This window comes from Dermacentor albipictus, chromosome 9, assembly GCF_038994185.2.
Source record: "Dermacentor albipictus isolate Rhodes 1998 colony chromosome 9, USDA_Dalb.pri_finalv2, whole genome shotgun sequence".
NCBI lineage: Eukaryota > Metazoa > Arthropoda > Arachnida > Ixodida > Ixodidae > Dermacentor > Dermacentor albipictus.
The window spans coordinates 87,249,922-87,273,325 of record NC_091829.1 but is presented as its reverse complement, the minus strand read 5'-3'; the positions used below and the strand labels follow the sequence as shown (position 1 = coordinate 87,273,325).

At 51.3% G+C, this 23,404-nt stretch overlaps 1 protein-coding gene across 2 annotated transcripts in view; it reads right to left on the bottom strand.

The window, feature by feature from the left end:
- The window catches only part of RhoGAP100F (Rho GTPase activating protein at 100F), a 47,197-nt gene that overhangs the window by 16,505 nt on the left and 7,288 nt on the right, over positions 1–23,404 (bottom strand). For both annotated transcript variants that reach the window (XM_070524954.1, XM_070524956.1), the window contains 8 exons: positions 23,029–23,304; positions 21,474–21,679; positions 19,330–19,678; positions 17,152–17,341; positions 12,059–12,366; positions 8,959–9,213; positions 7,278–7,454; positions 3,983–4,303 (listed from right to left, as the gene is read on the bottom strand). In XM_070524954.1, the coding sequence (XP_070381055.1) occupies positions 3,983–4,303; positions 7,278–7,454; positions 8,959–9,213; positions 12,059–12,366; positions 17,152–17,341; positions 19,330–19,678; positions 21,474–21,679; positions 23,029–23,304 (2,082 nt within the window). The remainder of the gene's footprint in view (positions 1–3,982; positions 4,304–7,277; positions 7,455–8,958; positions 9,214–12,058; positions 12,367–17,151; positions 17,342–19,329; positions 19,679–21,473; positions 21,680–23,028; positions 23,305–23,404) is intronic.

Here is a 23,404-nt window from a genome sequence, read left to right as displayed (position 1 = left end):
AAATTTTTATGCTTACTTTATGACGGCTCCTGCTCAATATTACAAGCAAGATACATTCAAGCGCCATTCAGACATTCAGCCCCGAAAAAATCATAACGAATCAATACGTCACCATCCCAGTCATATTAACACTCACAAGTACTCTTTATTCCCACATGCCATTTCCCATTGGAACGTGCCACCGACTGGTACTGTGAACTGTTCATCTGCTAATGCATTCATTAACGGTATTCAGATTGCGAATTCGAATGGTAATAAAGTTATTGGTGTTATTTAAATTTCACGTGTAGACTCTTCACACTGCGTACATATTGTAAACATTGCTTTTGGTGTTTCTACAAACCACTCTTTCAAGCAGAGTCTTTGTATTTACTGATCATTTCCATTTTCGTGCGTGCTTATGTCCTTTTTTGAATACAATGGTATCGTTTTCCTTTCTCGTTTTCTGTTTACTGCATTCCGTGTTGTGCCCACTGCTGCAAGGACACGAAAGGGCCTGCAGTATAGCTTTTTAAATAAATGAACAAACTAGCGTTACCCTCCGCTGCCGCCACGGCACATTGTTACACCTCACTGCAACGGTACGCCATTTTGACCACACTGAATGCGCGGAGCGCGTGCACAGTCATCGCTTTTTTTTATTTCGCTTTTGGCAAGATGCCGTCGCCCAACGCGCGGTGTCAGAGTGGTGCCTACAGTGAGCCAGGACAGGTGTGTCTCTGACGGTAGACCTTGGTGACAAACGCATTCGCTTTTTGAAAACGTGGTTTTCTTTGTTGACTTCACATGATTTACTATATCTGGGATTTGATCCGCCATGGTTGCTTAGTAGCTATGGTATTGGGCTACTAAGCACGAGGTCGCGGGATCGAATCCTGGCCATGGTGGCCGCATTTCAATGGGGGCGAAATGCGAAAATACCCGTGTACTTAGATTTAGGTGCACGTTAAAGAACCCCAGGCGTTCGAAATTTTCGGGGTCCCCCCTCTCCCCTTACGGCGTGCCTCATAATCAGAAAGTGGTTTTGGCACGTAAAACCCCATAATAAAAAGAAAAAATCTGGAATTTGGGTTTTTTGTAACCGTCCCAAGTAAAGAAGTGACCCTTTTGCGCCTCTAGAGCATCGTAGCGAGTCACAAAAGTAATCATAATGTATATCTCAACGAGAGAAGAAGCGATAATTTGTCGCAAATTCGGGAAAATTAACGGTGAAGTCAATATATAAACAATTTAGACACATTGCGCTTTGCTCCTGTAAAGGATGCACAGCGTTAGATACAAGTACTTTGAGGCAGAGCTACTTTGCGGCCCAGTTTGATAAATGGAGCGAGGTCGCTTTGGTTAAGCAGGGCTCGTGCGACGCACTGGTGGCCGGATGGCGGCTTAGCCGGTCCCCATAAGAAGTATTAGTTGCAGCGCTGGTAATATCAACGATACAGTCGTAATTAGCGTCAATATAATGAAGAATTAACCACATTGCTCTTTGCTCCTGTAAAGGGTGCACCGCCAAAGATATAGGTATTTTGAGGCAGAGCCACCTTACGGCCCACTTTGAGGAATGGAGCTAATTCGCTTGAATTAGGCAGGGCTCGCGTGAGGCACTGGTGGCTGGATGGCGGCTTAGCGGGTGTCCACAAGAAGTATTAGTTGCAGCGCAGGCAAAATCAACGATACAGTCGTAATTAGCGTCAATATAACGAAGAATTAAAGGGACACTAAATCTAAACAATAAGTCAGTTTAGACTAAAGGAGGATTGTTTGAGAACACTGCAGGCAGTCATTTTAAAGAATGGTTCGATTATTAAATGAGAAAATGAAGGTCCAAGTATCAGTATTTGAATGTTGCGCCGAAACCCCAGCGCCAGTACGTCAACGTGACGTCAGGGATTCCAAAGTATGTTTTCGCATTTGGGCCGCTTTGGCCGAATAAAGGTTCCCGAAACTTGCCATGTTTAATATTTGGTTCCTTTAGAATACATTGTAGTCAATCTGTAGCGCTATATATAATTAGTAGACCCTAGAAGTTGCCATCAAAATCGAAGACGTCACAGCCACCAGATGCGGGAACTAAAGTAGGCGTCGCCACCCGCATTCTTTCTTGCACTTTTTCTGGCTTACCAAGCATCTTATTGTTGTAGGAGTGGTGTTTTTGGTGTTGTAGAAAGGTGATTTACTGACGCAGAAGAAATCCTTCTTTACTTTAGTGTCTCTTTCACCACATTGCACTATGTTCCTGTAAAGGGTACACCGCCAGAGATATAGGTATTTTGGGGCAGAGCCACCTTACGGCCCACTTTGAGGAATGGAGCGAATTCGCTTGGATTAAACGGGGATCGCGCGAGGCACTGGTGGCTGGATGGCGGCTGAGCCGGTGCCCACAAGAAGTATTAGTTGGAGCGCAGGCAAAGTCAACGATACAGTTGCAATTAGCGTCAATGTAATAAAGAATTAACCACATTGAACTGTGCTTCTGTAAAGGGTGCACCGCCACAGATATCTTCAATTGGCGGAAAAGCCATCATACGGCCTATTTTTGGGGGAAATAGAGCGAATTCGCTTACACTAAGCAAAGCTCGCGCGAGGCACTGGTGCCTGAAAGGTGGCTTCAGCGGTTCCCCCAAGAAGCAAGAATTACTCGCACAGTACGTAAACTTCACGGTGCGGGCACAATTAGCGCCAAAATCGAAAATTACCCACATTGCACCATAGACTGCACTATCTCTGTGACCGACCCATCTGGTGTCTTGGTGGTGGTGAAGACGTGAGTATTTCAAAAATCAAATACTGGCCTCAGGGCCTAAGTTTATCAAGCAGTATGCATGATACAAGCGAGGAGTGATTTAAAATGGGGGCTATGAACACACGCTGCGAAACTATCCGGGTCAGTAGGTGGCCACAGACAAATTTCTAAGGCAATAAAGGTAAGCTACGCAGGCAAAGTGCGCAAAAGCGAGTGCGCTTCTTAAAAAGTCTTTCCGCCCTTTCATCCACGATAGTTCAAGATAGGCAAAGGCAAGCACGAACATTCCGCTTGCGACGGGTAACTAACACAAAATACAACACTGAGTGTTGAAGTTGACTTATTTTGCGGTTTTCCCTTCTGCGTCTATGCAAACGCGAAAGCGTCGCAAGTGGAGGCCACATCAATTCATCTCCGCTCCCATCGCGTTTCGTTTATAGCCGCAGAAATTAGTCCGCGACTATAGTCTCTATGTGAGTGCTTCGGGTGTCTTCAGTGGCAGTGCACTTCCAAGGAAGATGTACCGCACCGACCGCTTCTTTTCTGCTGTTGCACTTTGGACAGGGTAGCTTTTCCTTTTGTTCCCCAGAATCCTGAGGACGACATCGCCAACGTTCCACGAGACTCGGTGCGAGTGTTCGAGTAAACGCGGCACTGTAGAGCAATGCTTGTTGGGGGGCTAGTTGGTGCATGTTTCCAGAAGAGGGTTATAGCGCCGAAAGAAACACAACACACAGCAAGCGAGACGGGACTACACGGTGAATAAACAGTTGGAAGTTGCGCCTGTCCCGTCTCGCTTGCTGTGTGTTGTGTTTTTTTCGGCGCTATAACCCTCTTCTGGAAACACTGTAGAGCCTATTAATTATTGCGCTCTGGAGCTTGCAACTCTATTCTTTGTTGTAGAGTGCAGTGTGTCTGCACCTTCATTTACCGTAGTATACAAAGAAAAACGGCAGGTCTGAAAGAAAGCGTCACGTCAGCACCGGCGCACTGCAGGAAACTCGCGGGAGGGGAGGGACACCTTACACAATGACACTATAAGCGGTCTCTTAAGCCCGTGCACTAAGTGCTGACTCTCTCCCTTTCTTCCTCTTTCTATTCCCCTTTCCCCCACCCCCAGTGTAGGGTAGCAAACCGGATGCTGTTCTGGTTGACCTCCCTGCCTTCCGCTGCCTTCCCTGCCTTCCCTTGCTTTCTCTTTCTCTCTCTCTCGCGGGAGGGGGGGGGGGGTGGGGGGCGTACCTGTTGCACGCAGCGGTGCACGATGAGCGGCACGGTGCCCTTCTCGCGCGAGACGAGCGCGTCGAGCGGCGCGCCGAACACGCCGCCGCCGCTGTAGTTTGGCGTCCGCTGGAACGTGTGGCGCGGGTCGCGGTAGCGCATCTTCAGGTAGAGCGCCCCGCGCGGCTCCAGGCGCAGGGCGAGGCTGTGCGCGGGCGCCTCGCGAAGCGCCGACAGCAGGTGCACGGTGCCCTTGTAGCAGAGCTTGTGGCGCGACTGCGGGTCCCAGCTGTAGAGCAGGAACGACACCGTCGTGTTGTCCACCAGGTCCAGCTCGAACACCTGGCGAGGGGAAACGCACAGGAAGAAAAAAAATTACCGACGATTACGTTACTTCCTAATGCGAAATTTGAGCGCAGCAAATAAGCTGTTTCACCTTTTCGATAGATTGAGGCAAAGAAATCGAGCAACACATGTATGCGCTATCACAGAATTTTTTTTTTATTTTTCACACGTATTCCTTTAACAAAGACTCCACTAACAGTTCTTGACAGTCATGAAGGAAGCTTTGTGGTCGGAGAAATAGACTGATATATGTTCGACTTGGTACACCAATGCTTGATTCTCAAAGACGAGATCTATACAAGTGCCTCGGGAGGTTGTCACAGCCGTGGGACGCGTTCTCCCGCATGTTCTCCCGCATAAGTGTTAGGAAATTGCTGTTTGTCTTTATGTCAACATTAAAGTCCCCCACTACTAACATCGGTGTGGATCGATGGACGGTTAATGCGAGTTGCAGGAAGTGCACGACGTCTTTCGTGAGTGCGGTAGCGGACTCACGAAAGCGGTATCAGTCGGTCGCTGCTAGCGCTGGGGGGATGAAAGGGGGGCGGAGCTGGTTACGAGGCCGACGACAACGCCGACGCGAAACCCAGGAACGGACGCCAAAGAGCCATTTGTGTAGCCAGCCCTCCTCCACAGTCTCTCCTCCTCCCTTCCATCATCCTCCCTCGCCCGGAGAGCCGACAGCGCGCATGCGCGGCGGCGGAGCAGATTCGTCGGCGAGCTGGTTACGAGGCCGACGACAACGCCGACGACGACGCGAAACCCAGGAACGGACGCCAAAGAGCTGCGCTCTAAAAAATTGGAGGACGCTTAAGCTTCGCCTTCAAGAGTGGAACGCGACAGCGTTCCCGTCGACCCGCCAAGGGGTGTAAGACAAAGGGCTACGGCGCAGCGACTACGCGTCCCGCATTGGACGCGGTGAGCGTCGAGCAACGCCGCGTTCTGCGCGACAACGAAATGTGCGCCTGAGCAAGCGACGCACGCCTGAGCCTTAGAAACAGCTCGTTTCTAAGGCAACACCGCATTCACTAGAGGCGCTTTTGCACCGCTTTGAAGCATCGAACTCGTGGCTGAGTGGTAGCGTCTCCGTCTCACACTCCGGAGACCCTGGTTCGATTCCCACCCAGCCCATCTTGCAAGTTGTTTTTCATTCATGAAGTGCCTGCTGGGATTTATCGCTCACGGCCAACACCGCCGACACCGACGCCGACGACAACGGCTTTTCTGCGACACGAGCTCCTTAACGCTGCCGCGTTAAAATTATTGCAGAAACTTCTCCGACATGGTCGTCAAAGCACCCCACCTTCCGCCACTCCCCCACTTATGTGACGTACCAGCAATCAAATGGTCGCCCTAGCAACACTTCTCGAGTACGCCGCTGGCGTCGGCAACGGTGTTCGACGAAAGCGGTAGAAAACTGTCGTCGACGTGCTTTGCTATGGACGGCACGACGGCATGAAGATGACGTCAGTGTGTTGATGTGGTGGAGGCGATGACGGCACGATTACAATGGCGCGACGGAATAGGTGCGACCACTAGGGGTTCTTCGACGTGCACCTAAATCTAAGCACGGGGGCGTCTTTTTTTTGCATTTCAGCTCCATTGAAATGCAGCCGCCGCAGCCAGGACCGAACCCGCGACCTCGTTCTCAGCATCGGAACGCAAGTGTCACTGCCACTACCACGGCCGGTTTCAATAGCGAATAGATCTTGAACGCGGCAGCAAATCTTAGCAAATCAACAGCTGAGCTACACACTGACTTCGTCCTTCGATTTCGTTCCCAGCTGGATTGCTCGTCTAACCGGGTGCACTACACATAATAAAAATGGCGTATTGGAGTACGACGAGTTCGCCGCTGAAGGAAGTGCATATGCCGTACAGAAAGGCTAAAACACAGACTGCCAGCCATACGAAACGAAATTCTACAAACCGGCGACATGTATATTTGTGCATTTAAGCTCAATACCTTGCATCGTTATTTCCGTCAATCGATCAAGTTTGCACTTTTCATTACTCGCATTGCATGTGATTCTTTCTAGTTCCCATAAACATTCAGTCTGCGTGCATCTTTCGTGTGCTCTTATTTGCACGTCTTTCTTCATAACGTGTTGTTCGTTATTATTAGTACACGACTTCACTGCGTTTAGCTATATTGACAGTTCTTATTTCTTTCTTTTTCTTTTGCCTGGTGCGCGGTATAGGTTATAACGCGTCTATAAATGTGCGTGTGCACACCTCCACTTGACACTTTTTTTACATTGCTACCTGTCGCCAGTGATCACACTGTAGGAAACCGGAGCCCTTCAAGCTCCTCAGCTTTCTCTCTAGTCTCCTTGTATAGTGCATATGCATTGTGCAGAGAAGGAAAAAAAAATGGCTGTGGCTTAGGTAAGGTTAAGCCCAGGATGCGAAGCATACTAGCCTTTATTTTAGTTGTTGAACCACTGTTTAGCCTGGTGAACTGCTGTTGCTTGGCTATATTTGGTTCGGCTAGACGAAGAAACAACTCATGCATTACTGCTTCGCCTTCAAGAGTGGAACGCGACAGCGTTCCCGTCGACCCGCCAAGGGGTGTAAGACAATGGGCTACAGGGCAGCGACTACGCGCCCCGCATTGGACGCGGTGAGCGTCGAGCAAAGCAGCGTTCGGCGCGGCAACGAAATGTGCGCCTGAGCAAGAGACGCACGCCTTAGAAACAGCTCGTTTCTAAGGCAACACCGCATTCACTAGAGGCGCTTTTGTACCGATTTGAAGCATCGTACTCGTGGCTCAGTGGTAGCGTCTCCGTCCCACACTCCGGAGACCCTGGTTCGATTCCCACCCAGCCCGTCTTGCAAGAGTTGAGCCAAAGCCACTTCTCCTCTGTCGTGACGTCACGGTGTCACGTGGTTTCATGGCGACACCGCCGCGCCTGAGGAGCTGGGTTGAGCTCTCGTAATATGCTTCGCATAAAAGGGTATTCCGTCGTACCTCGTCCCAGTCGAAGGAGTGGTCGCCCGAGCGAACGACGGTGCGTGCCTTGTGGGCCCGGTCCGTCTCGATGACGCAGTACAGGTCGCGGGGCCCGTGTCCTCTGAGTCCGCGGGCGCCAAGCAGGTGGAGCCACAGCAGCCCGCTGAAGGCCCCCGCCAGCACCGACTCGCTCTCCTGCGGCGCCGCCGCGGAAAGTAAAGGAGGAGGAGGACGAGGAGGAGAAGGAGGGGGAGGAGGAGGGCACGCTGTAGCACGAAAGACAACGCGCGGGACGCCACGGCAGAGGTCGCGACAAGTGAGCGGGCTGTTAAAGCCCCTTAAAACTTCGTAATGTAGCGACACTCTCCTCCTCCGCCTTCACTCCTCCTCGTTCCTCCTCTCTTTCACGCACCCTTTCGACCATGGCGCCACCTACACTGCTCGAGCGTAGCAACGGCGCCAACATGCGCTCCTTGCCACTCTGTAGATGCTTCTCGCGCAAAAATGGCGCCGATGCACGGCGCGAGGGCCCACGTGATGCTGTTAGGCCAATAGAGACGCGGCGTCGGTCTCGAGCAGAGCGCGCGAGGAGGAGGCGGCATTCTTCAAAGCGTGGCACTACTTCACGAAGTTTAAGGGGTTTTAGCGGGCTGTCTCCAGCAGGCGCCGCAAGTTGTTCTAAATCTACGCAGTTACAATGTGCTTAAAAATTATTTTGCTGTTCCGTGCATCAGAAAACCGCATGCTTAAGCTCAACGCTGCGGTGCGCTTCTTGGATTTGAACCCGAACGCATGTAGCACCAATAGTCAACTACGGGACAAAATATTTTTGTTGCAACAGGAAATATATGCACACTCCAGACACATTTTCGCCCTCGTCGTCGCCGTGAGATTCAGTATAAAGACCAAGTGCGATAAGATCCTATCCCGCCCAGCACGCCGGGAGCTGTGAGTGCGAGGGGAAGCATGCGAGAATGAGCCGAGAAGGCTGGTGGCTTGATGCGCGCCCAATGTTGGAGCTGACATGATAAAGTAGGCGAAAGGCGGGGGGGGGAGGTGAGCGCGAGGTACACCGTGATTAAGGGAGCGCTAGGGGAGTGATGGTGGGGGGGGACAAGTGGTCGCACGTCACCTTTTACCGGGCTGTGCGCCGTCCCGTCTGCGCGTTATTTTGGAGACAATCGCTGGCGGGTTGAAAGGCCGGGCGAGCCGATATGGCTGGTGGCTGAATACGCGCCGTCTTCGTGCCAGCCTTGTGCCGGAGGTCACGTAATCGCATGTTTCGGAGACGCGTTGAAGCAGCAGGAACGTTCGTTCCCCTCTGTTTTGCGCTCTTCATCGCGCCACAGTAGAGAAAACGAGTGTTCCTCGTCATCGGGTGAGATGTGTTGGCGTTTGTCTCTGCGCGCGTGACACTATGCTTGATAATTTAATTAACATAATGTTTACTGGAGTTTATGCGACCGACGAAATTGCGGACCTTACCTCTGTATTTGCGTGATACTTTCCTATCGCGATCAATGCTTCGGCTTTCGGGCGAAACTGCTACTTTGTCGTTTTCCGCAGCTAACCGAGGTATTGAATAATCGCGTGGGCGGTAGTTTGCTGAGCTCACAAACACGGTGCACCTGTTGCACGGGTGAAAGGGTCTGTAGTGCCGGGAGGGAGAGGGGGGGGGGACTACCGGGGTGAGACGCACCTTCTCGGGCCTGTACTTGAGGAACTCTCTGGGGTTGAGACACAGGGCTCGATCCTCGGCGCGCACGTAGTCGAGGCTCAGGGCGTGCGGCAGCCGAAGCGGCCGCGGGAAAAGCAGCGACGAAGAGCGTCCCATGGGCCGCAGGCTACCGCCGCCGCCGACGCTCGAGCCCAGGTCCAGGCTGCTCGAGCCCCAGGCCGGCAGGCCCGACAGGAGGCTGCTGCGCTGCTGCTGGAGCTGCAGCTGTTGCTGCTCCTGCGAGGTGAGCCCGCGTTGGGGAAAACGAAACGATGCGCGGAATGTCGGGCATACCTATCGATTTTCGATCGATATAGTTGCAAGCCACGGAGAGAGAGAGAGAGAGAGAGAGAGAGAGAGATACATTTAGAAAACTGAGGACGTCCGGATCGGATAAAGCATATGTGCCACGCGTAGAAGTGACCGAGAGCTATCCATAGCCGAAAACGCCGCTCCGGCGTGTGAGAAACGCTATACTGTGCCACCGAGTTCGTCACGCTTAAATGAGCATTTCGAGTTGTCAAACTCAGTTTTTGTCAAATATGGCACGTCGGGCCTTGCCGAGCTGACGAAAAGCGTTTCGCGAAGTGCACGAAAGCGCCGCACGGTGACATCAGTGCCACCCATCAAGCTTTATCGTGCTCGTTGCAGGGGGCCCCTCATTGGGACGCTAAAGGGGAGCGATAATTTAATTTGTACTGATAAAGCATTCTTTCGAAATGTTATTTTCGTAAATTTTGCTCCAAGAGTTTGCTTTCGAGGGCTGAAAATTAAGGTCAGGCTTCCAGTTTTTTTCTTCTTAATTTCGTGCCGAAACTCCCGCACCAGTCAGTGTGACGTTTACAGGTTTAGGCAGTAGTGGTTAAGAAGCAGTCGTGAAAACTTGTCAAGTTTATTCATCAGGGACTTCTTTCTTTAGTATACAACGTCGTATTATTTTCGGTAAAATATTAACTAGGCCTCAGCGGGCGCTGTCCGAATTCATTACGTCACGTACCCTCGTATTCACAAATGCAACTTAAGTCGAAGCCCATGCTTGACTTGATTTAGATGACGCCTGGCGTTAACGTGCCCAAAGACGCTCACTGCGTTTCCTTCGGCGCGTTCCCAATAGGCGTCACTCGGATCAAGTCAAGCATGGACTTCAACTTAAGTTGCATTTCTGAATACGGGGGCTAGAGCTGGTACGCGAGCTTAATGGCAGCGTCGCTTACTGTCTCTCATGCTTGTTATCTTATCTGGATAACCAAGCTTCCCGTCATAATCAGATGGGCCTCGTATTGAAAAGGGTAATTTAGTGAGACACAGTTCTCATTGACGTCATCATAGCCGCCATGTCGGAGCACAAGCACCTCTGTGAAGTTGCGTCCATGATATAACGCGAAGGCTATCTTCACGACTGGTTAAATTTTTCCCTCTAGGGTCCCTTTAGAGCAAGGAGGAAGAAAAATATGACAGTCACTAAAGTATCCTTACGTTGTTTGAGTGCGAAAGCATTATGACTTCTCTTACTTATCACCATTAAAGACTTCTTAAGTACAACAACGTGTTTTCGCTTCTAACTCACCCTATTTTACCGTTGTCTACTTTAATTCATCTTAATCCACCTTGCTCTACTTTGTACTGACTTGAATCCACCTTAGTACACCTTAATTAGTCAACTTTAATTCACCTTAATGAACTTTACTTCCCCTTATTCATTTTATTGCACCTTAAGTCACCTTGCTCAAGTTTACTCTGTATTACTACAGACGTCATACAAGAGGCTGATGACGTCACATTGACTTTTGTACCAGTCGTTGCGGACAACAACGCCTGCTCCTCTGCCTCATGGAACATGTAATGTTTTCGCATTAATAAACTAGGAGGGAGCATTACCTCACGCAGCCAGCCTTGGCAAGGGAATTCTCCCTGGAGCCGTTCCCATCGCTTTTTCTCTCAAAAATTTGGCCCAGCACGTGACCTGTCAGACACGTCGTATATGGACCAAGCATGTTTGCCCCCCCCCCTTCCCCCCGTAATTTTCTGTGGGTGCATTCTTGTTCAATTGATCTGCTTGCAGCATAGAACTCCTGACGATATTACCTACATGGAACACCGGCACTGCGGCGTAGTTGTATGTATGGGAATGCCCGTATACGGTAGCTTCGGATTGTCATTGTTCTCGGAGAGCCAGGACCCCTTCAAGAGGTGCCTGGCTAGCACCATTCCGTCTGTCGCACTTCTCTCATTTTCTATTGAAAAGGCATGTAATAAAGAAATTTCTGACTTTAACACGCGCAAAAACGTTATTTGTTCAAATAAGAGCACTTGCGTTTTCCTGTACAGTTACATGAAACGTAAAGAGTGTCGGCAGGCCGATAAAGTTGGGGGATAGACGACAAAGCCCGGGCGCACGCTTTGCCACAGTGTGTCCTCTGCTCTTGCTTTTCCTCCTTTGATAATGCACTGCAGGCGAGTAAACTTCATCGGAGGATGTGATACGGGTGAATGAAAACCTTTAATGAAAATTTTATTTTAGGAACCCATTATCTGCTCCGCCATGTCCACGTTTGAGGCGAAGCCTCGCTCAAAACAAGCCGACACAAGCCGCGCACGCCCACATACCCTCATTCCCATGACGGCACAGCGTCCGTTAGGTAAACTCCCATAAACGGTGGCACCTGGGGGATATTCTGTAAGAGTCCACCCAGTGGACTGTCCATTTCGGCCGCTGCCGAATGGATGCAGCTGTACGAGAGAGGGGAGGACGAGCGGCAATAGCCAATCAGCAGCGGCCGAAATGGACAGTCCACTAGGTGGACCCTTACAGAATACCCCCGCCCCCACCCAGATCAACCTCTCGGTAGGATTGTGAGAAACTCTGCGGCCTTGCCGAGTGCGAGCAGTAGAATACGGTGATCGTCGCCGCCAACCCGCACGTGACGATCACCTGTTGGCCCGATTTGCCTGGCTTCAGTCTTGCGGCGCAGTGCCCTGACGCCTAGCGATTTTATTTACTTCGTCCAGGCTTCAAAAAGCTGTTTGTGTGGGAGGGGCGAACGTGTACGGCTCGGGGCGCCTTCGGCCGGCGTCACCTCACCTGTCTGAGTGAGTCGAGCAGGCTCTCGGCGCTGTGGGCGACCCGGGGCAGGGGCCGCCTCAGCGATGACGTACCGGAAGACGACGACGACAGCTGCGGGTGCTGCTGGTGCAGCAGGGTTCCGCCCCCCGCCCTGCCGCCGAGGCCGGTGGAAGAGGCTGCGGAGGACAGGCGTCCCACGCGCTCGTACAGTGCCGAAGTGGACGGCGCGCGGCGCATCCAGGCCCGGTACTCGGACGATGAGAAAACGCCGGGCAGCGTGCCTCCGCTGCTCATCAGGGGACCCGCCAGGGGACCGCTCGCTGACACTGCGCCGAAGCAGGCATAACCCGTTGTCGGAAAAGGGCCCGCCGGGCGCGCACCTGCCGTCGTACTGTCCGCGGGCACGAAAACGTGTGTGTGTGTGAGTGTGTGAGTGTGTGTGTGTGTGAGAGTGTGTGTGAGTGTGAGTGTGTGTGAGTGTGTGTGTGTGTGAGTGTGTGTGAGTGAGTGTGTGTGAGTGTGTGTGTGTGTGTGTGTGTGTGTGTGTGTGTGTGTGTGTGTGTGTGTGTGTGTGTGTGTGTGTGTGTGTGTGTGAGTGCGCGCGTGCGTGCGCGTGTGCGTGCGTGAGTGCGTGTGCGGGACGGGAAGTATGGGGAAACAATATAAAGAGAACAAATACATTTCTTCGTGAACATTGGGACAACTATTTCGGTAGTGGTGCTATGTATTGCCAAAAATTTTTGTTGCACTGTATAAGTTTTTTGAATGGTTGCCCATTAGGTACTTGTGCAATACTACAGTGGCATGAAGTCAAAGGTTGACAACAGCACATCTGGTAGGAAATTGGGACAAGAAAGACACTGACCACAGTCAAAGTGAAAATTTTACTGCGGTCGTTGCCCTTCTTGTGCTTCTGTAGTGACATGTAAAATAAAAATTCAACCTTCCAGTATCGCAAGCATGGTAGGCACAGCTAACTATAGCACCTGCGACGCGGAAACAAGCCTGAACGTTGAATGTCTGCACCACAGCTACAGCAGTGCTTCCCGAGGGGGCTATTACCCGTAAGTGGAAGGATCATTAGCTGAGCTACCAGCTGGCTTGTAGAGGTATAAGTCTAGAGTACAGCTTATAAGAGAATACTATTAGCTGTGGCTTTAGATCAATCAAGCTGGAAAGTAGACGTCTACTTTCCAGCGCAGCACGTTCGCAGCAAATTCAATTTCTCCGAATTCACAATGCGATGCGATCGCGCTTACATGCACTGCTATATTTCTTGTGCTTTCGTAGTGACACGCAAAACAAAAATTCAACCTTCCAGGATCGCAAACACGGTAAGCACAGCTAACTATAGCACCTGCGACGCGGAAACAAGCCTGAACATTCAATGTTTGCGCCACAGCTACAGCAGTGCTTCCCGAGGGGGGCTATTAGCCGTAAGCGGGATGAGCATTAGCTGGCCTACCAGCTGGCTTGCAGAGGTCTAAGTCTAGAGTACAGCTTACGAGAGAATGCTACTAGCTGGTGGCTGGGCTAATGCTCCTTGCAGTTAGTGCTAGTGGCCAGCTTGGGAAGCACGCAAGCGGCGTGCTTCCTGTGTTTCTTTGCTGTCCTTCGACACGGCTGTTTTACGTGGCACAAATGCATCGTCCACTGTCAAAAGCAGCGCACCTGCACAGCTGTCGAAGACCTGCAAGGCGTTTATCGTACATATTCTGGAGCACAGCGCCCTCAGTATGTGAGTACATGCTAGCATGGATCCGATGAAGACGGAAAAAGATCGTCCTTCGTTCGTGTTGTCGTACATGGTGTGCGGCGTTACATGCGCGCTCGTTTCACGCTCTTACATCTTTGAGTCTCACCTGGCCACGGCAACAGCCGGGAGAGCACGACCTAGATAACACAGCGGAACGAAACACTGATACTTAGGCAATCGTGCCCACACGTCACCTTTGCCACGGTATGGGACCTACGGGGCAGCACACATATAAACACAGCGCCTTACAAAACTGCCATTCTGCCCCGACAACATGGCCGCTGCAGCGAAGAATACCACGTGCTTTTCTCCTCAATTTTATTCTATAGTATGCCGATGAGGCAGGGCCTTGCCTCAGTTCTTTTTTTCTTCCTCCATGGCAACCTCAAAGACGCTGCCAAGTTACTACTGTTAATTATTGCAGTGCTAAAACAATCAAAATGTCATGCACAAAGGAGAATTTACACGAAGCAAGTACGTGTGGACAATGTATAAAGTTCATTTCGTATGGTTTAACGACGGAGCTGTTTTAAGTCGAACCTGTTTTAAGTCGGGCAAACAGCCAGCGTAGGGAAGCCGCTACCACCGAAGATCGAGAACGGGAAGCGCAAGCCAAGCGCCGGTGAAGGCAAGCCCCATTTTCAAGAGAAGGAAACCCAAGCCAAGCGCCAGCAGAGGTAAGCTAACCCAAACTTCGAGAGCAGGAGGCCGAGCAGCGACTTCGACGTAAGCGAGGTTCCTGCCACGGAAGGTGCCGATGGACGGTTCAAGAGAGAATTCCTCGACCGTGAGTGCGGCCACAGCTGCAAGGTGTGTGACAGACTGTGATTTTACCGCACCTTCACGCAACTGAAGAGTGGGCGAAGCTCGAATCTAGCAAAACGACGACAACGAGGCGAAATACTTTCGTGAGAACCGCACTAAACACGAGTTCAAACTTTAGAAAACGAACGTCTGCTTTGCAATTCGAAGAGCTTTCACTGCGTGGAACTGGCTTCCTTTAGGAAAGAGCCTATGGCTATTTATAATATTTTTATGTAAAATTTATGGAGGCTAAAAGCTTCGCTTAAAGAAAATAAAGCCTGATGCATGCAGCGCGCAAAAGCATGGCCTTCGAGAATGGTGCATATTACTTGAAGGGAGCCGTCATTGGGGCGTAGAGTCGGACATCACCATTGTTGTAAAAATCTTTCAACGCTTCATAAAACTAAACAGCAGGTGCATCGGTTTGATAAGCAATATATTACTGGTAAAGCTGCACTTGTCTCCTGCCTCTCACCAATGTCGGCGTATAATCTCTATCGACCTCACCTATCATTGTTTCCAGCATGTTTCTTGAGGACAACTACATCCTCAATGCCGATCTAAAAGTCCTTACAAAGAATGTACCACAGGTTTCCCGCGTTACCACTTTTTGACTGGCTCAAGCCAGTAAGCTTTCCGTTGCACTAAAGGAACACCGCAATGCCCATACAGACACCACCGCAATGTCCATACCATGGCCGCCAGCATCTCAGAGGCCGCGCCGATCTTGGAGGCCATGTCCATAAGCACGTACTCAATGCAGCACGAGAATTACACTGGGGAATTCGTCAACAAAACACCAGCATCGGGGTCCCGAAGCAAAGAACAGCCACGCCGTGAATACAGCCTGGCTTTCCGACGCTATCGGTGCAAGGAGCGTCCGCTGACTTTTGTAGGCGTTAAATCACGCCCTCTGGAGCGCAAAACTTAAAACATGGTACCGGATGGGCGGCGAGGCTAACATCGTATTCATTAAAGGTCTGATCAAACTTTTACATGCGCAAGCAGATCACAGCAGCATACTTCTCCCGACATCATGCAAGTGTATCACTTTCATTATTTTTGATCGCTATGCATTCTTGGCAAGGTTCGGCGGGTCTTGTGAGAGGGGGAGGGGGGGCTGCTGCGGTAGGACTTCCTTGAGTAAGCTACGCATCGCGTCACCACGCACCCATGCATTTTCTTCTTTCCGCAGTATTAAAGCTTACTGAGTCCTTAATCCTGTAACCACACATTGCGCAAGGGAGCGTAAAACATGCATTAACATTGCCTGTGTTGCAAATAGTGCTGTTGGCGCGTCGCGTGTATACGTATACGTTCGCCTGCGAACGACGTATACGTAGACGTATACGTTCGCCTGCGGTCGGCCGGGTGAAGTGTTCTGCTGTGATCTGCAAGCGGACGCATATTGCGTGCGATCAATCTGTCAGAAATGAGCAGTTGTTAGTTGGAAGTCCGGGTGGTGTCTTAAGTTTGGTATATCATAAAAGCGCAGTTGAACACACAACTATATGCTCCGTTTCATACTTAGCAAGCGACGCTGCATCGGCTACGCAAGTAGTGTGATCGTATAGAAGTTTCAGTCGAGGCGCTTTGCGGTTCACATACTTGTCATCTGTGACGCCTTCTACTGAGCAACTACCTCATATAATACAACTGTACAACTTGTGAATGTAACTGCGAGATTACGTCAAATCACGCGTGATTTGTTCGCCTTGGTGCATTTGGCAGGCGACAGTGGTCGCGGTAAACATGCCACTTCGCTCGTCCATTGGTAAATAGGCTGGGATCTGCGACGCCCTTCCGCGTAATAATTGCGTCTCGTTTTGTGACATAAAAGCATGAGACTCAGTGTCACATCGAATTAGGTGACGCTTGCCCGGGTTCTCCTTCCGTGTGTGACACACTACTTTTACCGGTCAATAGTGCGAGCAGCGTGCGAGAAGTATTTGTAAAAACACCTACTTACGCTCAATCCGCGCGGCTTTCCGCACGGGTGCGGAGGTGCGGGAAACTGCACGCGTGCCAACACAGGTGCACAAACCTTCGGCCCACGTTTCCGTCCACGAAACTTCGGCTCGCGGACCCGCGAAGTAAACCGAAATTCGTCACAGCGGATCTGCGCGCGACACACGCGCGGTTTCCCCGCACCTCCGCACGCGTGCGGTAGGCCGTACGGATCGAGTGCCGATCTGTCGAAGCCTCCGTGTGGCGTTACGTGCTGCGTTACCGGCGCAGCGGTGGCGTAGAGGTAGAACACCCGCCTCGCGTGCGAGAGGTCCGTGGTTCGAATCCCGGTGCCGGCAATTTTCCACCGGACTAAAAAAAAAATCCGCGTATTGATAAAATTGCACAAACAGGCCTGGAGTGTGGCCTGATCCCGGTGACCAGAACCGGTAACGCAGTCCCTCACCAGAGCAGTATTGGCCAGCCTGGTGCAGTACTTGGCCACAACCTCCTATATGAACAGCGCATACGAAACGGGGCGTATACGTATAGCCCTGCACAGTCCGGCGGCCAGCACTGCTGCTCCGCCGGCTGCGGTTCTCACCCTTGGGCCTGCGAGGCCTCCCCGAAGGCAGCTCCGGCGCTGACAGGGCTCCGTCGCTGTCCTCTTGCGAGTCGTAGGCGGCGCGCTCGAATCGCACCCCGTGGCGCAGCGCCCGACGCGGGTCCAGCACCCCGAGTGCGACGCCCCGAGGCAGGGAGTTGGAGCGGCCTGTCAGCGTGCGCGGCTGTTGCTGTGGCCAGGAAGGAAATGAGTTTGCATGAGTGAGTGGTTGCTGGCAGCTCGGTTAGCTGGTATATCTGTGTGTGCATGTAGAACCTAATGAGGCCAACTGCATCGAAAGTGCGGGCCCCTTACAAAGCCTAGATTCAGTCAGTGGAGATACCATCCATGCAAACTTTCACGTTTGATGAACGAGAGAGTGAATGCGTCAAGAAAGGCTCCCGGAAGCGGGCCCTTTTTAACACCGCAATTTCAAAAGGAAAAAGTAAAAGAAAAACGCCGTCGCGGTTTAGTGCAGAAGCTTCAAAAGCAACGGACAGAAGGCGAGACGTGCACGAACGCTCGTGTGTCTCGTCTGCTGTCCGTACTTTATTTTTTTCGAAGTTTCTGCGCTAACCACTAGACGGAAATGTACCAACAAGCACACAACTTGATGCCGCCATTACCTTTCCACGGAAGTGATGCATGAGTCAGATTGCACGGCTCTTCGACATTACCTCCGAAATCGGGAACCGCCTGCGGCTTCCCTGGCGCGCGCTGCAAAATCTCGGAGGCGACGTACGACGTAATACGACACAGCCACTATCCACCAGGTGCGCGCGTCATCTGCTTAGGCTCTGTTAAAAGGCTGCTATTAAGAAGATTAGACGCTTAACAGCCATGAAGGTTTTGCAAGATTAGCCAATTTAGCCAAGGGAACTTTTGTTGCAGTTGACTTTGAAAGTTTGTCTGTATGCGCATTACCATTCACGGTATATTGGGTTGCCGAAGACGTGGCCGGCAGGAGTGATGATGTTAGTGATGATGGTGGTGATATTGATGATGCTAATTTCTAATGGCATTTTCTTTGTACAGGGGTGGCGACGAACTGTCACATAGACTACACGAGCTACTTACGTATTCATCAACATCATCATCAGCCTGGCTACTCCCACTGCATGGCAAAGGCTTCTCCCATACTTCTCCAACTACCCCGGTCATGTGCTAATCGTGGCCATGTTGTCCCTGCAAACTTCTTAATCTCATCCGCCCACCTGACTTTCTTAATGACCATCGGTTATCGTCCCTCCTCATTACGTGCCCTGTCCATGCCCATTTCTTTTTCTTGATTTCAACTAAGATGTCATTACCTCGCGTTTGTTCCCTCAACCAATCTGCTCTCTTCTTATCCCTTAACATTACACCCTTCATTCTTCTTTCCATAGCTCGTTGCGTCCTTTATCCAACCCCATTTATCCGTGCCCCCGTAACGATACCCGTGCCTTCCCTGCTTTGTTTTTCCAGCTATATTCTAAGCCCCCCTTGGTTGTCTCGAACACTGGCCAGTTAACAATCCGATCAGCATTGATCCTCTTTGCTTGCAAGGCGGATGTTTTCTGCGGTTCTGAGTGAGTGAACATCCTAGCATGCCACTACAGGGCAGTGAATCATCTCCGGAATTCCTTTTTTCTTTTTTTGCAGAAGACGCATGTCTCACTCTGTTGGGAACATTTCCACCTGTGTGTTGTTTTTTTGCTCTCAGGCCGCCAGCTGGGACCCCAAAAAAGCAAGACACTGCCCTTTATCTTATCGCACATATTTCATTTCCTGCTTTCTTGCTTGTCGTCTTGTAAAACTCCATAGATATTATTGTGCCCATCTTTTCCCCCCAATTTACCGCCTGGTAGAAGCATATTCAAAACGTGTGGGAACAATGCGTCTTAAAAAAACGCTGGCAGCAACACATTCTGGCACTTCGCTCAACAAAAGACGCGTTAGAAATGCGCTTGCGTGACTGTGTCACGACGAGCCTCTCTCGCCGGGGCCGCGCTCACTTGCACAAAGTGTTCAAGAAGTTAACAGCCAAGGAGTGTCTTGCTGCTTTGTAAAACGGTAACGAGAGTTCAGTAAGCGCTTCTCGGTCTTAGTCTGTATTTCTTTTTTCTTTTTTTGACTTTCGATACCATGGTTTTGCTATACTGTCGCAAGAGCCTCGATGCGAGACACTGAGCTACGTACCCCGTGAGTCGGAGGCCCCATGTAGGCGGCGGCGCCCATGGCCGAAGGCGGTCTCCTGCCGGACTGGACCTCGGTGTCCGAGCAGCTCTCCATGAGCGACCGCCGCCGCAGGATTCCGCCGGGGGCCATATGCTGCTGCTGCTGCTGCTGCTGCTGCTGTTGGTGGTGGTGCTGGTGGTGCGCCACGTGGTGCAGCGAGACCATGCCCCCGCCCGTGGCCGAAGGCCTGAGCGAGTAGTACCGGCCCGCGTGCGGGCCCTGCATCATCTCGGGCTGCATCAGCCGCTGCTCGCTCTCGGTGCGCAGCAGCCGCCGCGACGACATGCCTCGGTCGTGTTCGTCCCAGTACCTGCGTCACAGAGACAGTGCCTGCGTCGAGCCGAGCTCGGTGCCGGCGGTGGTGGCTGTGGGGCGGCAGTGATTTTTGTGGCTGGCTGTGGGCTAGCTGTAGTGGTGGTGGTGGAGTGGGTGTGGTGGAGGTATGTGGTTATAGCATAGCGGGCATGGGTGGTGGTGGTGATGGTGGTGGTCGTAGTCGTGATGGTAGTGGTTTCATGGTTGGCTGTGATGGTGGCAGTGGGTTGGACGTGGTCGTGGTGTTGTGGAATGGAGTGGGCGTAGTATGGTGTTGTTGGTAGTGGTAGTTGAGTGGGATTGGTTGTGATGTCGTAGGTAGTAGTAGTAGTAGTAGTAGTAGTAGTAGTGTGATGATGGCTGTGGGACGGCAGTGATTTTTGTGGCTGGCAGTGAGCTAGCTGTGTTGGTGGTGGTGGTGGTGGTGGTGGTGGCAAGGGAATGGGTGTGGCGGATGTATGTCGTTATAGCATAGCGGAAGTGGTGGTGGTGGTAATGGTGGTGTTGTGGTTGGTAGTCGTGATGGTAGTGGAGCGGGCGTGGTAGTGGTTTCATGGTTGGCTGTGATGGTGGCAGTATGTTGGACATGGTCGTGGTGTTGTGGTTGGTAATGGAGTGGGCGTGATGGTGTTGGTGGTAGTTGAGTGAGCTTGGTTGTGATGTCGTTGGTAGTAGGAGTAGTAGTGGGAGTGTGGTTGTGGCTGGTAGTGGGGTGGCGGTGGTGGCAGTGGTGGGGTTCTGGTTCTACAGAACGCGTTAGCTTGGCAGTGACTGCCTGCAACTGCTCGGCTTGAGGACAGCTTTCCAGAACAAAGAACCCGTACCACTCGATCGTGTGTTCGTAAAACGCAAGAAAAAGCTTCGTAAAAATGCGTGACATCTCTATTTGCACTGTATGCTTCCTCTCGAGCGCCATACACTTCAAGCGTCACACAATTAGTTGAACGAGCCTCGTTTGCCAGTAAAAACTTAGTTGTGTGCTCTGTACTTACACTTACAAATGGTCGCAAAATTGCAGAGCTCTTAATTCACAGATACAAAAAAGAGAGCAGGAACAAACAGAAAGGCGCTACTTGCATACACAAAATAAAGATAGCTCAGCCCGCGTGATGCGCATACCTTTTTCCTCTCTCTATTTTTTTAGCAGTTCGAAATATACAGGCACTAAATTACATCCGGTTTTGCCTACTGAAACATGCGCTAAACTTAGCTTGCAAAAAATTTTCATATTTTTTGCGGTGGCAGGGCGCCCACCATAGAACCGCCAATGAAGCTAAGTTATTGCAGGGAACCACACGATAGTACGTAAGGCTGAAAGCGTGGTTAGCTTGAACTTCTAAAACATTTCCGCCGCTTAGTTGAAAGACAAACAAACAAAAGAAACGCCATAGAAGAAAAGGCAGACCATCGACGTCCCCGTTTTCTTCCAAGGAGTTTCCCCCTCATCCTAAGCGCTGAAAAATTCCGCAGCCACGGAAGTTTCCGGCAGACTACTGCGACACCCTTCCGGGATTACTTGAATCTACAGCGCGGAAAAAAACTACACGGGAGTGGAAAAAAGAAGACAAGATGGACAAAGCTCTGGGCCGTCAACAAATAATGTCATTGAAAGCGCATGAACATACATGCTACATGCATGCATAGGGTATACATGCTATGCATATTTTTGATCGACAGTTCAGCGCATTGTCCCCGCCTTCTTTCGCGTCCGGTGCGCGCAGCCAGCTCTCGCGCCGCAAGTGCGGCTCCGCGAACGAAGCCATCAGTGCAAATGCGCCGGCCGCGCCCACCTATTCCTGGCTGCCGATGAGCGCTCCATGTGCGGGCTGTCCCGGAAGGCGTGCACCTGTTCGGCCAGGCTCTCGAGGGTCTTGGGGTAGCGGTGCGGGGGCTGGGGTTGCCTCCGCACCGGCACCGTGCTGCTGTAGTAGGGGTTCTCCATCAGGCCTCCCCCGCCGCCCATGCCGTTCTCGCTGTGCAGGTCGTCCTCGGCTTCCTGCGAACAACGCGACCGGTTGGACGCTGCGCTTCCGGGTTACGCGAACTAGACGAGAGCGGCGGCAAGGCGGGTCGAGTCGAGAAGTCGAACTGAGTCGCGAAGTCGAACTGACTTATTTACCGAGCCGAGCGCGCGTTTACGTTTGGCTATATGGCCAAAGAGCGGATTTGGGAGAGTAGCTATCCCCCCACCCCCCTTTTGCGCGCAGCGGCTACTGAGGTTTGAAAAGCGAGACATTCTGCAGATGTCGTCACATATTGTGAACGTGAAGCTGAGTTACATTTAAGAGCTTCAAGAACCTTTTTATTTTATTTCTATAGTTACTTATTCTCACTGTTATAGACAAGTTATTGCTGCATTACTATTACTATTTGCTTGTGGTTTTTATGTTGCCATGCGAAAAGTGTTTCTGTTTCTTCTATTTTGTACTCCGGGGAGCTGGGAACTAGTCAAGCTGACTTGCTAGCTTTTTTTACCGCACTCCCTCACTTCATGAGTGAAATGAAGATTATTATTATTATTATTATTATTATTATAATTATTATTATTATTATTATTATTATTATTATTATTATTATTATTATTATTTCAATTCAGATGCAGCGTCTAAAAATGTCCGCGGTAGCTGCCGCATGCCGGTTGAGTCACGCGTCAACAGCAAAGAAGCAGAAGGACACTGCAGACATTTCGTGCATTTCTTGCGCTTAAGAAGAAACGGGAAATCGAGGGAAAGAAAGACAACAGGACAGGGAGGACCAGCGTCCACCCCAGATGCATTGTCGTTTCTTTCTCGGCTTGGCTGTTTCCCCATAACCGACGGAAATGTACGTAACGTCTAAATTTCAACTAGCCCATTTCACTGCCACAGGACATTACAGACTGCATCGAGCAATCAAAAATATACTGAATCGGTTCAGTTTTCCTGCCGCTCGTTAATTGGAAGTTCCGGATAATTCGATTAAATTTAGCAAGGGTTGAATTAACGGGAGCCGAGTGTACAGACAAATTGATAGGAGTAAATGCGCGCAGTATGCGTACGAGTGAGCGCATTGGAGGAAGGCAGAAAATTAGGCGAGGTGACGGCGAAATCGCGGAAATTTGCGGGGGCGCAAGTTTGGGGGGGAATCGGCCCGCGCGAGACACGGGGCCAATCGGAGATTGCCGGCACATCATCATCATCATCATTTATTTTTCCTTAAGGACCTCTGTCGGGGTATTACATAAGGGGGGGTTACAGAAGATAAGGATAGAAACAAAGATATGGTTACACTTTACATCGCCTTCCTTCCTGCAGTGTGCGCGTAAGGACAGGGGCCGACGATGACCACGATGACGAGGACACGTACCTGGACGCCCCTCTTGACGATGACCACGGGCGGCCGCTGCCTCTCGGCTGCCATGGGCGGCACGGGAGGCAGCGCCCCCGAGCGCCCTCCGGGACCACCGGCGCCCTTGGAGCGCACGGCGAGCACCAGGCGGCGCGGTATGGACATGATGATCACCACGTCGTCCAGGCTCATGTTGCGCACGTCCACCAGGTTCACGGCCAGGATCTCGTCGCCCACCCGCAGGAGGCCCGAGTGGTACACGGCGCTCTCCAGGGCGATGCGAGAGATGAAGACCTGGAGGACGAAGAGCGAGTCGCGCGACTCTTGGCCTGTTTGTGTACGTTGACGGAACGCTATTGATAACGACTTAAGCAGGGAGAAACAAATTAGCCCA